Raw genomic sequence first — 16,259 nt, 5'->3', positions numbered from 1 at the left:
TGATTGTGTCTTTAACCGAGCTTCAAAAGGTCGGTTTATATTTTGGAGCAAACCGGCATTAGGAATGTCGGTCTACCACGTGGCCCTTTTTATCGGTTCTTATTTTGAATATGAATACCCGTGATCAATGCTATTAAAGGGGACGGTTGGGCAGTTTTTTTGTGGGAAAGTCGGCATTCCGAATGCCGGTTATCCAGTAGGATATGCAAATTTGAAAAAGTATTGTTACTTGTGCGAGCCCGCATTCTAAATGCCGGTTTGTAGTGATAAGAGGCGAACCGACATTAGAAATGTCGGTTATACTGTGTTTAAACTTTTTTTTCAAATACTATTTCTTTATATGTAAGTCACTTATTTAAAAAAAAAAAAAATTAGAAAAAAAAAAAAATCAAAAAGGAAGCCCTCTTAAGTTATAAAGGGGGGGAAAAGAAAGAAAGGACACACACTCTACACACACAGCCGATCAGATCCCACCGTAACCGTCGTATTCCGTCGGCCGGAGGTTTTCTGTCCTTCGTCTCCGGGGTTTTGTTGTGATATCGTCCGGTAAATTCAATTCAGCCTTTTTTTTTTTTAATTTATAAAACAATGAAGTACAGATTCATAATTCATAATACTAGTAATTTTATAAATTCTATTAATTCTAACGTGTATAATCATTCTAATTCTTCTATTAATATCAGTAATATTGATGCGAATTTGATCAGATATAATCCAATTGATAAATATCTAGTTTTCTGAACTAATAGCAACTGATCGCAATTATAAACCACAAATTTGAAAATTGAGACTTAGGAATATTATAATTTCCAACACAAATGTAATGAAAAGAAGGATTTTAATCGATATGTAATAGTTTTTCTAATCACATTTATACATTCATAGTCATTACTCATTAGTATTATCAGGTTGCAACTTCTGTTAAGTACACAGGTCAAAACTTATATGATACATTGGTAGGAAGATCTGCGGACGAAGATAGGAGGTTCTGTATGCTGATAGTGAAGACTGTTTATTTTTTTGTTGCAAAATAACTTATTTCTCTGTGCAGCACTTAGGAGCATATTTATGAGCATGGGCCATTTTATGAAGGGACAAGCGGGCAGCCGCCTCAAGTGGATTTGCAATTTTCAGTGTAAAAATTTTGGATTTTTCAACTTTGTCCCTGGTGGATTTTTTTTTTGCCCCAAAACTTAAATATTTTGCCCCAAAACCTTCAAATTTTGCACAAAAATCTCCAAATTTTACCCCAAAACCTTCAAATTTTGCCCACAAACCTTCAAATTTTGTCCCAAAACCTCCATAATTCGCCTAAAAACCTCCATTTTTGTCCCAAAACCTTCATATTTTGCCCAAAAAAATTGCTACGGTTTTTTTTTTTGCCCCCGGTGAAAAAAAATCCTTGTACCGCCACTGTTTATGAGTTTACGAGTTTGCAGACAGAAGAATAAGACGTTTATTTCATCTTATGTCTTTAGAAAAATAAACAGTCTGCAGTAAAAACGTCTTCTAGCACGCAAACATAATACATACTCCTAATAAGATTTGCAGACTGAAAAACAAACACACCTTAGTAAAAATATATGTTATACATTCCTTATTATATTTCATGGATCTCGTAACTTACGCGCTTAAGTTTTGATCGTATTAACTTTTACTTAATTTGCTTAGAATTGTTTACAAAGTGATGATTCTGTTGTAGGATATTATCGTCTAAAGAAATTTGAAATGTGGTTAGATATATCATTGGACTGTTATCAGAAGGACAACTTATAGGAATGATGATACTAATTTGGCTGCTCAAAATTCATTTCTAGTTTGTTTGAGTTTCGATAAAAGAACATTAGACTGTACAACAATTGCTGAAGATAGAATTTAATGATGTTATTATTATTATTTTTTTTTTTTACTGTTTTCATTTCTCTCTGAAAATAATCTTTTTGGCTGTGCAGTGTAACAATGTGATAATCCAAAGCGAATTTGCTCGGTTCTAGAGCTGATATGATTGGACAGCGAATAACCATTTTTATTTTTCGATTGGTGCTGGCGTTCGAGTTTAGTGTCTGCGCGAGAGAAACTCTCTCTGCTGGCGCTGCCTCTGCCGTCAGTTTTAGAAATTACAACTTTTCGTCTTCTTTTCACATCTCCTGATCTGCAACTACTTGTCAATTGCAACTTTCGTATCTAATGGCAGCTGCTTCTTACAAAATACCGATTTGTAAGGATAACCATGTACATACTACAAGAAAAAGACGTATTTATGTACAAACCGAGACTGGTTGTGCACTTGGCATTGAGTTAGACGGGTCCGATGATGCACATACTGTGAAAAAGCAGTTGCAGGCGGCGTTAAACGTTTCTACAGATGAATGGTTGCTAGTATACGGGGACAAAATCTTGAATAACGATCTAAGTTTCGTGAAAAATGGTTCGCCCGTTCTTCTTACTCGAAACTTTCTTCACAGAAGCTCATCTACACCGTGTTTATCGCCCGTCATTAACGACACTTCGTATCGTGATCATAGTGAACCAGTCGAGATACTAGTGCCATCGGTGGGGACCACGAAATTGGTGCATAACATTGTGAAGGCAATCGAGAACGGTATTGAACCCGTCCCAATTTCAAGCGGGCTTGGTGGTGCTTACTATTTGAGAAACTGTGATGGTGATAATGTCGCGATTGTAAAGCCAACTGACGAGGAACCGTTCGCACCCAACAATCCAAAAGGGTTTGTTGGAAAAGTACTCGGTCAACCAGGGTTGAAACCATCGGTTCGTGTTGGGGAAACAGGGTTCAGAGAAGTTGCAGCCTTCATTCTTGACCATGACCGATCAGCTAAGGTGCCACCTACAACTCTCGTAAAGATCTCACGCTCGGTTTTTAACATCAACGATAGAAAAAATCTTGAAAATACGATGCAGGTCTTTAAAATCGCCTCTTTACAACAATACATTACTCACGATGTTGTCGCTAGTGATTACGGGACGTCAAATTTCCCTGTATCCGCTGTTCACAGGATCGGGATATTAGACGTTCGTATATTAAACACCGACAGACACGCAGGAAATATTCTGATCCGAAAACCTAAAAATTTAGGGAATTTCGGTCAAGTAGAGCTCGTCCCGATTGATCACGGGTTATGTCTGCCCGAGAGCTTGGATGACCCGTATTTCGAGTGGATCCATTGGCCACAGGCATCGGTACCTTTTTCTGATGATGAACTAGATTACATTTCTAATCTTGACCCAGTTCACGATTCTGATCTGTTGCGTACTGAACTACCAATGATACGCGAAGCGTGCGTTCGTGTTTTGGTCGTTTGTACTATCTTTCTTAAAGAAGCGGCTTCGTTTGGTTTATGTTTGACCGAGATCGGTGAGATGATGACCAGGGAGTTTCGTGGTAACGACGAAGAACCAAGCGAGCTCGAGTCAATATACATCCAGGCGAAAAAGTTATCGGCCGAAAGTGAGACGTGGTCCCCTGGTTCAAGGACAACAAATAAGGAAATGTTCCAGTTTGATATCGAGTGTGAAGAAGATTCTAGTAACTATGGAAACATGCTTTCGGGTTCTGTTGAGAGCTTCGAGACAGAGCAAGAAGATTATATAAAGCCGACTGAACGTAACAGTGGTGTTTTGAAGCTATCGACTTCATTGAAAGCGTGTACTATCGAAGAATTGAAAACAGTTAATGGTAGTTACACTGCGAGTACTTCATCTGAAAATAGGAGTGTTAACGAACAGTTTGCTACGAGTGCGAGCTTTGTGACATTTTCAGACATGAGTCAAGAGGAATGGGTTGTTTTTCTTGAGCATTTTGAGGGGCTTTTGCACTCGGCTTTCGTTAATTGCAAGTCGAGGAATTTGCGGTTAAGGCAAAAACAGAGGCTTGGAACTTCATGCCAATTTTGAGATAACAGAATGCAAAGAATAATTTAATTTGAATTAGTGAATTAATTATAACAGGCACAAATTTATGCAGAGGTAATTGTGCTCTCAAGTACTCAGCCTCTTGTAATTGGTTCTCTAAATAAAATTTTGCTTCTTATTTGCTGTATACTGCAAAATGTTTACAAATAAATCTTTATGAGGGCATTTGAGGTTGTACTTGTACCTGATCCTATGTTTGGTCACATGTTGAAATAAAGTTTAACTGTCTGCGAGCCTTTCATACCTGTTTGGGTAATCTATATATCTATATATTTTTTATTTTCTATATTGAAAACCTGAGTAAAGTCCAGCACGTTTTGGTACTTTTTATTGTTATAATACTTCTTGCATTCTTATTATGCTTTTTATGATTTATGACTGGGACGGATTTGTATAACTATAACTTGTGTTCTACATATGTTTGTATTTTTGAGAAAATGTCAACCTCTCAACTTTGATTTAATTGCTACTCCGTACTACATTTGATTAGCAATAGACTTTATTCCCCGGAAATGTAAACATATATTTGGGGAAATGCAGTGCCGGATCTAGGATTGGTAGTCATTGGAGTCACCGATTAAAATCTCAAAAAAAATTACTAGATGGCTTATTTCAATGTTGTCATTAAAAAAAATTTACACTATCCAGCGGTATCACAACTTAAAACCCAAAAAAAAAAAAAAAAATGTCACTACATCGCGTATTTGAGTGGTGTCCCGTGCAACCACTCCTATTAAACTAGTTCCGCCCCTGGGGAAATAATAGCTACAAAAGCATGTAGTCAACCTCCCTACATGTAATATTAAAAAAGTGCACATTTTTGTATTTTTCAAGTTTTTTTTTTCACATTTTCAATCATATAAACATAAAATAAAAGAATCCATTCACCATAAACACAATTCCATAACATTTTTATACGCATGAAAGTTAATATTCTCAGTATACATGTAAACATATACGCGTAATATTAATATATATCATCCAATTTTAACTTTACCGAACCTTTTATTTATATACTAGATACCAATAATAAACTTAAAACTTCTAGTTATCATGAGAAAATGATAAAAAAAAAGTTAAAAACATAAAATTATACATTTTTATAAGATACATGTAAGAAAGTTTACATACTTATACATTTGTAATAGGTGTTTTATGAACTTCACAAAAAGCGAGTGATTAAAAAATGGGCCGGTATCAATTGATTCCGATTAAACCCAAAAGATATAATATAGGCCGGCCCATATTACACATGAAAAGCCCAAACTAAGATTTGAGGGCGGTTTTTAAGCTGAAACAATCAGGCTCGTCTTCTAATTCTAGGGTTTATCAGTCCTTCTTCTCTAACAAACAAATTCGTGAAATTGATTGATTTGCTAAGAATAACAAAATGAGGAAATTAAAGTTTCATGAAAAGAAGCTTCTGAAAAAAGTTAATTTCTTGGAATGGAAAAGAGAAGGTGGTCACAGGGAAGCTCAAGTCATGCGCCGTTACCATGTTACCGGCCGTGATGACTACAAAAAGTATAAACCCTAATTTTCATATTCAGTTTCATACTTATTATATAATCAGTCAGTGGACTTGAATTCATACAATTTGAGAGTTTGCTAGTTATGTGGCTTTAATTATACTGTGAAAGATACTATGATGTACTGTTAGTTATAATTTAGTTGCTGTTAATTAACAAAAAATTGATGAAGGTTTTCATGTTTTGGGTGTGGGGGAAAACCAGGTACTCAGGTTTGTGTAAAATGGCACAAAAACTAGTGAACATATTGAAGCAGATGGATCCGAGAGACCCGTATCGAATTCAGATGACTGATGCTCTTCTTGAAAAGCTGTGAGTTTCATTTTTAGTTCAGAATTTTGACTGTTAACTGTGACTTTGATGATAAACCTTTTATGTGTTTGTTTGTCCTGGATTCGCCCCGAATTAGTAAATGTTCACATATGCAAGTGATCCGTTACGAAATTGAGATAAACACAACGACTTCGTAAGGATAATATATTTATAGATTTGAATAAAGAACAGAAACTTAAACAATTGAATATGGGGAAAATATTGGTTTTTATTCTCTTTAATTTACATACAACTTGGAAGTTAATTAAAGGCTATATCTCTCTCTAATTTTACGTACATAACACTTGTACATTAGAGGCATACCTCCCCTTTGTTTCATCTACTCTATTTATATTAATAAGAAGTAAATGAAGCAATATTCCCATAACATCCGCTAACTTAACATGCATGGGATCATGGGTGTACAACCCACGTTTTATTGAGAGAAAATTGGATTATCCCTTGACTCTCTCAATCACCTTCATTCTCGGATCGGGTTTTGTATCCACCCGGATCAGCAAGTGACTTTTTCGGGGTTATATGATCTGTGTATATGTTTTCTCATAATATTAAAGAATGTTTTCATATGCGTTTGTTTAGTTTACGAACGAAAATAGACGGAAGTTTCACATATCAGTTGACGAGAGTCAATTTTGTTTCCATATCGTATAATACCGAAAAGCCGGTGCCGAAGTGAAACCTAAACCGGCACCGCTTTCATAAATCGGTTCTTGAAACTGTGCATTTTCGGTTTCGGGATTTTCGGGATCTCTTCCCTATTGGATACTTTTCTAAGTTTTTAGTATCCGTTTTGAACATAAAATTAAGTCCATAATTGTTTATTGAAATTACCATGATGTGTGAAATTACATATGTTGAAAGGTTAATCTATTATATTAATATCTTTACTTGTATCTATATGTTTCTAATATGTGTCTATGCAGGTATGGCATGGGTGTGATACCATCTCAAAAAAGCTTAGCTTTGTGTGATCGCTTATCAGTTTCATCTTTCTGTCGGTACGTGAGCTTCAGTTGCATTATTCGTATTAATAAAGTTCAATAAAAATGTAGACAAAGTCAATTAAATGTAATATATTTATGAGTTCTAGCTAATGTTGATTAATATTGATAATAATAAGGCATCCTTCTTAGACTACTTGTCCCATTACTAAAATCACAAAAACCTCTTTGGCCACTTTTTAGGCGTAGGCTTGCAACAGTATTGGTGCGACTGAAGTTTGCTGAACATTTGAAGGAAGCCGTGACATATATCGAACAAGGACATATCCGAGTGGGTCCCGATACAGTCACTGATACAGCATTTTTGGTGACAAGAAATATGGAAGATTTTATTACATGGGTTGATACATCCAAGATTAAGAGAAAAGTCATGGTGTATAATGATAAGCTTGATGATTATGATGCAATGGCCTAACATTTGCTGTAGTTTTGTCGTTTAAAATCCTTGTAAGATCTTTTGATACTGTTTAAGCTCATTGTGTTACATTTCATGATCCAAAGGCTTTTAATCATTTTGTATTTAATCATCGTTATTCTTCAAGTTAAAAAGATAGTAAAGCTAATAACGTACGAGTAAAGAATTATACAGTGGCACTGATTATATGTATGCTTAGTCAAGGAGATGATGTTATCTTTAGATTAGCCGAAGAGGTTGGTGGCGGCATTCTAGGCAACCCTTGTCTTGGCTGAAATGGGAATGGAGGGAATGGTGGGAGCAACGTCCCTGGCGGCATTGATGGTGGCGGCGGCGGTGGCGTTGACTGAATCAAATCTGGTTGTGGATCCGGTGGTGGAGTCGGTAATGATGGTGGTGTTGGTGCCAGCTGTGTACTAGAAGGTGGTGATGGCGGGAATGTGTCGAATATAGGAGCCGGTGGTGTCGGTAATGGCATTGGATCAAACACGGAAGTAGGCGGCGGCTGTGGGTCCAGATCGAACATGAAATCTGGCGGTGGCTGTAAATTTGGATTTAACATGGAAGCAGGTGGCGGCGGTGGGTCCAGATTGAACATGGAATCTGGTGGCGGCTGGGGTGGGTCCAGATGAATCACGGAATCTGGTGGCGGCTGTGGTGGGTCCAGATTGAACATGGAATCTGGTGGCGGCTGTGGTGGGTCCAGATGAATCATCGAATCTGGTGGCGGCTGTGGTTGGTCCAGATTGAACATGGAATCTGGCGGTGGCTGGAGCGAAAACTCATTTGGAATGAACCGGGACCCCAAATTGTTTATATGTGTTAAATCATCTACAGGTGATAATAATGGTGTTGGTGCGATAAATTCATCATCGGAATTTGCGTTTCTTGATTGCATCCGACATGGTTTCGGTTGTTTTAGCGGATGGAACTTAAAGAACCCAGCCGAAAAAACATGATATTCAGGAGTTTTCGTCTTGAGCTGAATCGAAGATGAAGTTGTACTAGCAGCCACCGCACAATCAACATCGTTACTACTTATTAGTTTAACTGAACACCCTTTAATCTCATTGAAGTTTCTGGTGGCTGAAAAAGGTAGTTTAACTCTAAATTCGCCTTTCTTGTTTGTTTTCACTGTCTTCAAGAACCGTGGTGTTCTGTCAATTTCCGTCACTCTATGACCGCCGCATTCCACCGCCACCGATGCACCTAAACAGAGTCCAAAACACCATTAAAGTAAACAACGCGCGCATAATCAATAGATGAGGACACAAGGGTACCTGAAATGAAGTAACTGGATTCTGAGAAATGTTGATGGAAACAAGCGTCGCAATAGACGGTACCAACAAGTGCGGTTTGGTGAGTTTCGGATACATCAAACAACATTGAACATATCATCAATACTATGTTCAGATAAAGCCTTGGCCTTCTTGAAACTAACATCACTGTTTTTTAAGAAACTATATACTAAGTGGTTCTTTTATAGTTAGCTTGCCATCATCATTTGATAGCTACTATGGTTTGGTAGAATACAATAATTACTACTTGTGTTGGTGCTACTTTGACCTTGAATATATTAATGTAGACTCATATAGAATAAAATGTATGTATGCATAACAAAAAAAACCACATGGGAGTGTTTTGTTATATGTATTTTATTAAAATGCAGATGCTATATATATTAAAATGCAAATGCTATATATAATCATGCAACATGAAAGGATTGAGTTAGTGTGCATAGTGTTGGTGATGTATTGGTTGCCAATGTGAATAGAGCCGTTGGGGCAGATAAGACCTTGTTTGTTACTTCACAAGACTGTGATGGTAGTCACAAGTTAGACCATTTGTAATGGTGAGGGCGTGACAATGTGTGATGAGGTGTTTTTGTGCGGTATAGTGTTGATTTGACAAATGTGATGACGTGATGGAGTTTGTAATGGTATAGGGTGATGGTTGTATAATAGGAAAATAGGTCCCACCTTTTTAGTTATTATATTATTTCTATTTTATTAATCAAATCAAATTATAAATAAACTTATCTAATTTATTATTGGTTGGAGGAGTTATCATGCGCAAATATTCTTCCGTGAGCCTAGCTTCATTTTGGACCAACGCTCCTCATTGTGGGGTGATGGTGTTGTTTATGGAGCCATCCCGCCGCGTTAAATATGGTCTTACTATTGAAAAAGAGAAGGTTTACTATTTGTGTGTAGGTGTGGCGTGATAAGGTTACAAGTTTGGTGTTGTTATGATCAACTACAATATACACATCATTTAACTTTCTTTAAAATTAGGATTGTACATTTGTACTATATCCTATGATTTAATTGTTACATTATACCAAAAGACACCCGAAATGATGTTGTTTCAGTTGTAGCGAATGTCCTTATTAGCGGTTATTTTGTCTTACTAGGCAATGAATTCACTTTTTTAAAACGCGTTTTCAATTTTATAAAACACGTTCTCGATTTTGTCATGCGTACTCTTCATATAATTTTAAATTTTGTACGTTATAATTCGCCAACAACAATGGGCGACCTATCCCTACCTCATTATAGCAAAAGTCAGCGCAAACCCCCACATACTAAAATTGATATCATTATATCATATTGACAAACAAAAAAGTAATGCAGAGCTTTCATATAGGGGACTAGTGACTGATATTTACACAACCATTTTTGTTACGTACACAATCAATACGCTTTACCCTATTGTACTGTACAACACGGTAAAACATGATTGGTTGTGTACATAATAAAACGGGGTTGTTTACATATAATCACCCTTTCATATATGTGCCTCTATTCTATTCTATTTTTATTTCTAGACACCAACAAAATAGATGAAAAATATGAAAACATGAAGAAAAAAACGTTTAACGTAGTTCCTTTGCATAACATGCAAGAAGTTGCTTCACATGATTCTGCCAAGCACCAACATTTTGTTCATCCACAGTTACCCAATCAACAACTGTTGATGCTGGTTGTTCCCACCATTCATCAAGCTACATTCACAATGCTGACATCAGCTAACTGTAAAACAAATTACATATATACTCCAAGGGGTGGTGATATTTCCACCACATTTTTTGATAAATCCATCACGCATATGCATTAGTGAGTTGTACAATACAACTTGTTAATGCATATATGTGGTGGATTTATCATCACGCTTACAATAGATGTCCTGGAAGTGAAAAATGACGCTTACCAAAACATCTACATATTTGCAGTCATCTAGAGATTTTTGAGCAGTTGCAATTCCATTCTTTAGCTCAGGCAACCACTCGTTCATTATAATCTCATCTTGTTTAGACGCCAGGTCTAAACAGTAACTCGTGTCACTGAAAGATACAACCACCGTGTCAAAAGGTTAAGGTAAAGTATACAAAAGCAGCATGATAATTATATTACTACCTTTTATGTTCTTTTTGAGAATGGTAAGCATGATTTAATAACGTACGGCCACTCTCAACAAGTTCACGTCTTATACGGACCACATTGATCGCCTCTGATATTTCCTCTAATACACATGCTTCCGAACCACATAACTTCAAACAAAATTCCATCGACTCCAACACTGATGCTAAGCTTGCTTCTGAACCTTACAAGCCAAAATCCATACCAAACCATAATTTTACTCTACGGTTTCAAATTTTATGACACATCATTCAAATTGCTGACCTTTCAGGCTTTCAGTTATTTATAAAAAAAAATTTTGATTGTTTTAATTTTTTATAAACAGTACCTGGCAAACGGGTCACGTTGGGTCGGTTTGGGTAGCGGGTCAAAACGGTTTTGGGTTGAAATGCGTCATGGGTCAAACGGGTAAAAAATTTAAACAAGTCCAAATGGGTCGGTTTGGGTAACAGGTCGAAACGGGTAATGGTTCAAATAGGTCCAAACGGGTCATATACTTTTGATTTTTTACATTTATTATATTGATACCCATTTGACCCGTTCTTTTATATTTTCTTTAAGACCCAATAGGTTGGAGTAAAACTCATTGGAACTTTTTTTAAGTTTTGGTTTATATTGTCAGGTCTAATTTTTTTCAAGTCCCAATTGACCCCAAAGCTTGACCCATTTGACCCAAATTTGAGAGTATGGTTTTCAATTGCCAGGTATACCTGCAGGATACTGAAGGGCTGCAGAAATACGAGAAATGGAAGGAACGGCAGATGGATCTCCGGCACTAGCTCTTGCAGTCAGTCGGGTGGCATTTTTTTCAGCGATGGTGACAGATTCAGGTCCAGTAGAACCATACGGGCCCACAGATTCCAAGAGTGCCTGTTGGAGATAAGAGTCATACTTTAGATTGTTAATTAGTTTATTTGCAAATATGTATAATTGCTATATTTACAAGTATATTCACAGATTTTGCTTTGTGTCAGAGCATAGTGAATTTTGGGACCTGTGGAGTTGATGGAAACATGTAAAGGCGATTATCAGGACCGCATAAAAAGGCGGACACTTCTTCATGAATAAGATCTTTTGCACTGTTTGCTGAGTTGGCAAGACATGTACACGCCGGAATGATGGTTTTTGATGCATGCTCCCTTGCATCCAAGGGTTTTTGACTCCAGAATGTAGCAGCATCCTATACAAATCTATTAAAGGTTAATGACCTAAAATATGGATAATTATTAATAACGACATGATACTAAGAGCTTTTTACCACTGTTGTAAAAGTCGGCCGAGTCGTCTGACACGTCAGTTTGGGGACTAGCCCTAAACGCCTTAAAACTCAGTACATGCCAAAAAGTCGGGTACCATATATCTATGTTTGAAATATCTATGTTTTATGTTTGATATATTTATGTGTAATATATATATATGTTCAATGTATTATTTAAATAAAGTCAACGTTGGCCAACGCCCGACTCGACCAACTCGTCCCTCCAAGGTTCAGACCGACTCGTCCCCGACTCGGCACTTATACAACTTTATTTCGTACCGTGATAGATCTCAAAACAGCATCGTAAACGGACTTAAGCTCCAATCTTCTCGCATCAAATTCTTCAATTTTCTTCAATTTCTTCTTTAAAGAATCTTCCGCTTCCTTCCTCTCATCATACAACATGTTTAAACGCTGAACTTCAGAAGTCAATGTGGTCAAACTTGCTTTTAATCCAGCAGCTTCTCTTTCCATGGCCCACACGTCCAGCTACACAAATAAAAATGAGTTATATGAGACATGTTCTACAGTTCTCTGAATCTTTATACACCGAATTATCTAAAAAGTGTGTGTTTGTATTACCTCCAACTGCCTTAGATTACCTACGTTCTGCGAGGTCCTTCCAATACCAAATGAAAAAGACAGGTCAACATCACTAGTACCGTACAGACGTTTTAAGAGCCTTTGGCATGCACTTCTAGCCTCTGCAGCTTTGTTTAGTTGGTCTTCAGTAGCCACAAATTGCTGAATATGTGCTTTCTGTAAGCACAAATATGCATACCGAGTACAGTCCATAAATAACTATTACCAACAAAGTGGTGATGCAAATAATATCACAAACTGGTTAAACTGCCAACCGTTTATTATCGTTAAAGCAGGGAGTGATATACCTGTCTCTCAAAACGTTGATATCGAGTTCCTTTTGATGATAAGTTAAGCTTGTTATTATCATTAGCATAAAGTTTAAGAGGTAATGGAAAGCCTGGATCAGGAGAAGCATCCGTTGCTCTATTATTCTCGTACTTGTACCTGGATTATGATCATAACCAGATAAATAGATCAACTCACACATAATTTTACTATTCTAACCTTTTATCTTCACTACAGACACTAAACATTAATAAGTGACTGGGTTATATAGCTAAATATGGTGAACATGAAAAAATTGGCTTAATATAATATCATTTACACTGACCCAGATCACTTGATTAGTAATTGTATTAGTAACAACTAACAAGAAGCTGAAAATCATTATAGAGTTGCAAAACTCAAAATCCATTAAAGCTAACTGCATAAAAAAAAGTATAGATCATATCTAACATCCTTAATAAACATAGCATACCAGGTGGGATGAAATTTTGACACATCCTTAATAAACAAGTTTACCTTAATGTTTCTGCATCAGCAATAGCGTCAATTTTCTCTATTTCTTTAGCAACCAAATATTTCAAACTATGAGTGTACGCGATTACATCCAAAAGTAACTGAGTAGGACTTTTGATACAACTAAGAATCACATCTCGGACCTCGTTTGGTACATCATCATCTACATCGATCCCTAATTTGGCAGTTTCTAATTGAGGGTTCAAATGGATACCAGTTCCTTCATATGCAGAAAAAGAATTTTTTATCTTTTCGATCATCTGCATTGCAAGTGATTCACATGCCCTGCGGATATCCTTTTCCCTGCTCGTATCGATGAAACCTGCACCGTTTTCACAGTTAATGGAGGAAGTACTGATTGAAAAATCAACCTCCAATTTCTGAGCTTTCTTTAACTGATTAAGATAGGAACAAAGACGATTATGATATTGGGTGAGTATCCTAACTGCTCCATCACACTGAGAATCGTATGCTTCTAAAATCACCTGCTTATGCCTACATTAACAATAAAATATACCATTCAACTTTTAGATACATGCAAACCATCCATTAGATCAGAGCTATAAATATAAACACCTTATACATGATACATAACTAACTAATAATTAATTTCTCCAAATAATCTGAGTATTAATTCAAACTGAAAAATTACCACATTACACTTTGATCAGCATATCATTGGTTTTTAGGGTTTAAGCCATATAATAGCAATGCACTTTTCACAAAAGACCATGAACCTGCTGTTTGTATTACCAAAGTACCAATTAACCACTCACATTATGTTTCCATAGTTCCAATATTGCATCTTTTATACCAGATTAAATATAATGTAGCACATATGTAGTATAATCAGTATTCCAAAGTGCAACCATAATACTAAACTAGATAACTACACCACTAATTAACATTCCATAACCTAATTATCAGTTGCAACAACCTGTAATTCGATCGTTCATCAAGCATCCTTTTACGATCACCTTCTTCATGCGAAACCTCCACCATTCGATCCTTCAACTCCTTCCTTTTCCGTCTCACAATTCGCCTCAACCTCTCCACCTCCTTCTCAGCTAACTCCCTTTCCTTTTCAACCGTCTCTCGATTATCGCTCTCCCGTACATTCGCACTCTTCTTCCTCACTTTACGGTCACTTTTCGCACGACTATAATCACCAGCATCATCTTCTCTACCATGAACAAGGATGTTACGACGTATAATACTAACGGTTTTCTCCGATTTAACTCTGGTTAAGAGAAAATTGAATACAGGAATCATGTTTCCTCTACAAACCCTACGAAGTGAATCAGGTGAAGGGATTGATGGCTTACTGGATGAAATGTGAGGACCTAATGGTCTGTAATTCATTTCGTTTTGTAGCCAATCGATTATGGCTTCCGGTTGGATCGTTGACGAGCTCTGCATTTTGAATTTTTTGCGGGAGATAGATATAATAATATAAGAAAATATCAAACTAGGGTTTTGAAATATGGAATTGAGTAACTTTTTAAGATCACCAATGAAATCGAACAACGGGGGGATGGATGTTCGGGTGAATTTGATCGCCTGGCGTGGTAAGGTGAGTAGTACAGTATTTTTTTTACGGGGGAAAGCGATGGGACAGTGTTTGTAAAAGTTGGTCGACTTGGCCGACGCGTCGGCCGATGCGTCGTTTTTTTGGTTCTCCGTCCCGTTTTTCTGAAAACGACTCAAAAGACGGTCAAAGCTAAAAGTTCGGTCAAAGACGGTCAAAGTTGGTCAAAAACGGTCAAAATCATTTAAATTTTCGTCAAGATGTGATATGTTTTAAAATTAAGGTTTTTTTTTCATTTTTTGGGCCGTTCTTTTCTCTGTGTCCTTACTGATTATGTACTCGGTAACATTAATTAAGTTTGAAGTTTGATTGTATTTAAGTTCAAGTTCTTATTTAACAAATTTATAGTACAGAATCAACTATTTTCTACATATATAAATATATATTTAAGAAATTATCAATAAAGTCAACGTTGGTCAACGACCGATGAGTCCCCGATGCGTCCCCGACTCGACCGACGCGTCCTTTTTAGGTCTCGACCGATGCGTTCCCGACTCGCGACTTTTACAACCTTGGTTTTGAGGATCACTATAGGCTCATTAACTCAAAACTAGCTGATAGACGGTAATTGTTATTTGGTAGTAAGTAACTGATAGTTTTTAGTTGTTATCTGGTAGCTGATAGCTGTTAACTTTTTATATGTATTTAGTTGTTTGTTGGAATAGTTGAAACGGTTAAAATAGAATATAATGACAAAAAACTAGACGTTAAAAGTTCAACGCGTTCTAGTAACTTTTAGCGTTTAGTTTTTCCCTCTCTTAAAAAACTTTAAGCTCTTACAAGTTACAACCAAACAGAGCTTTTTTATTTGATAAGATTTTTTTTTTCATAAAAGATAAAAGGTAAAAGCTTCTAAAAACTCTAAAAGCTCTAAAAAGCTTCTTTCCAAACATAACCTTAATTAAATGGGTGAATGTTGAACCATTTAACATTCAACGCATTTATTTCTAACCTCTTAATGACATATACTGTTAATGTAAATGATTCAACATTCCGAGCTAAACCATTCAAAGTTAAAATAATCTTTTGATCATTAAACAACTATTTTTATGTAATATATTCTTTAAATTATATCATGAACAATTATTAAACAATGATATTAGTATATTTATTCATGTAAATGATTAATAAGCTAATTTTACATTATTCACATTTCATTTGAAATGATTATCAAACGATATTATCATTCATAATTAACTTTAAATTATTACTCATTCATTTTTATTAAACGCACCTAAACTCGAAATTAAATATTTTGAAAAAAGTATATGATTTAAATTTTATTCTATATGTGAATAATACATAGACAGAAACATAAATCCGAATAGAAAACAGAAATAGAATAGAATAGAAGAGAAAGGGAAAAACATAATACAAACATACAACACTTCAAACATACA

The 16,259-nt window shown here is 36.1% G+C and overlaps 3 protein-coding genes across 3 annotated transcripts; 2 read left to right on the top strand and 1 right to left on the bottom strand.

The window, feature by feature from the left end:
• The first annotated feature begins 453 nt into the window (after positions 1 to 453).
• On the top strand, positions 454 to 4,161 carry LOC139861148 (phosphatidylinositol 4-kinase gamma 6-like). The gene is made up of 2 exons (XM_071849446.1): positions 454 to 546; positions 1,953 to 4,161. Exon 2 carries the CDS (start codon positions 2,188 to 2,190, stop codon positions 3,913 to 3,915), a length of 1,728 nt encoding a protein of 575 aa, XP_071705547.1. The 5' UTR covers positions 454 to 546; positions 1,953 to 2,187; the 3' UTR covers positions 3,916 to 4,161.
• Positions 4,162 to 5,263: 1,102 nt separating this feature from the next.
• LOC139863050 (uncharacterized) lies at positions 5,264 to 7,323 on the top strand. Its single transcript, XM_071851697.1, has 4 exons — positions 5,264 to 5,457; positions 5,667 to 5,774; positions 6,719 to 6,793; positions 6,980 to 7,323. The coding sequence occupies exons 1-4, from the start codon at positions 5,324 to 5,326 to the stop codon at positions 7,209 to 7,211; spliced, it is 549 nt and encodes a 182-aa protein (XP_071707798.1). The 5' UTR covers positions 5,264 to 5,323; the 3' UTR covers positions 7,212 to 7,323.
• Positions 7,324 to 9,962: 2,639 nt separating this feature from the next.
• On the bottom strand, positions 9,963 to 14,690 carry LOC139863074 (AUGMIN subunit 5-like). The gene is made up of 10 exons (XM_071851719.1): positions 14,209 to 14,690; positions 13,275 to 13,766; positions 12,779 to 12,917; positions 12,471 to 12,647; positions 12,168 to 12,377; positions 11,625 to 11,810; positions 11,332 to 11,500; positions 10,628 to 10,814; positions 10,422 to 10,554; positions 9,963 to 10,215 (listed from the first exon to the last, which is right to left on the bottom strand). The coding sequence occupies exons 1-10, from the start codon at positions 14,688 to 14,690 to the stop codon at positions 10,087 to 10,089; spliced, it is 2,304 nt and encodes a 767-aa protein (XP_071707820.1). The 3' UTR covers positions 9,963 to 10,086.
• Between the last annotated feature and the right edge of the window lie 1,569 nt (positions 14,691 to 16,259).

Source organism: Rutidosis leptorrhynchoides, chromosome 8 (assembly GCF_046630445.1).
Source record: "Rutidosis leptorrhynchoides isolate AG116_Rl617_1_P2 chromosome 8, CSIRO_AGI_Rlap_v1, whole genome shotgun sequence".
Lineage (NCBI taxonomy): Eukaryota > Viridiplantae > Streptophyta > Magnoliopsida > Asterales > Asteraceae > Rutidosis > Rutidosis leptorrhynchoides.
This window is presented reverse-complemented; position numbering and strand designations above follow the sequence as displayed.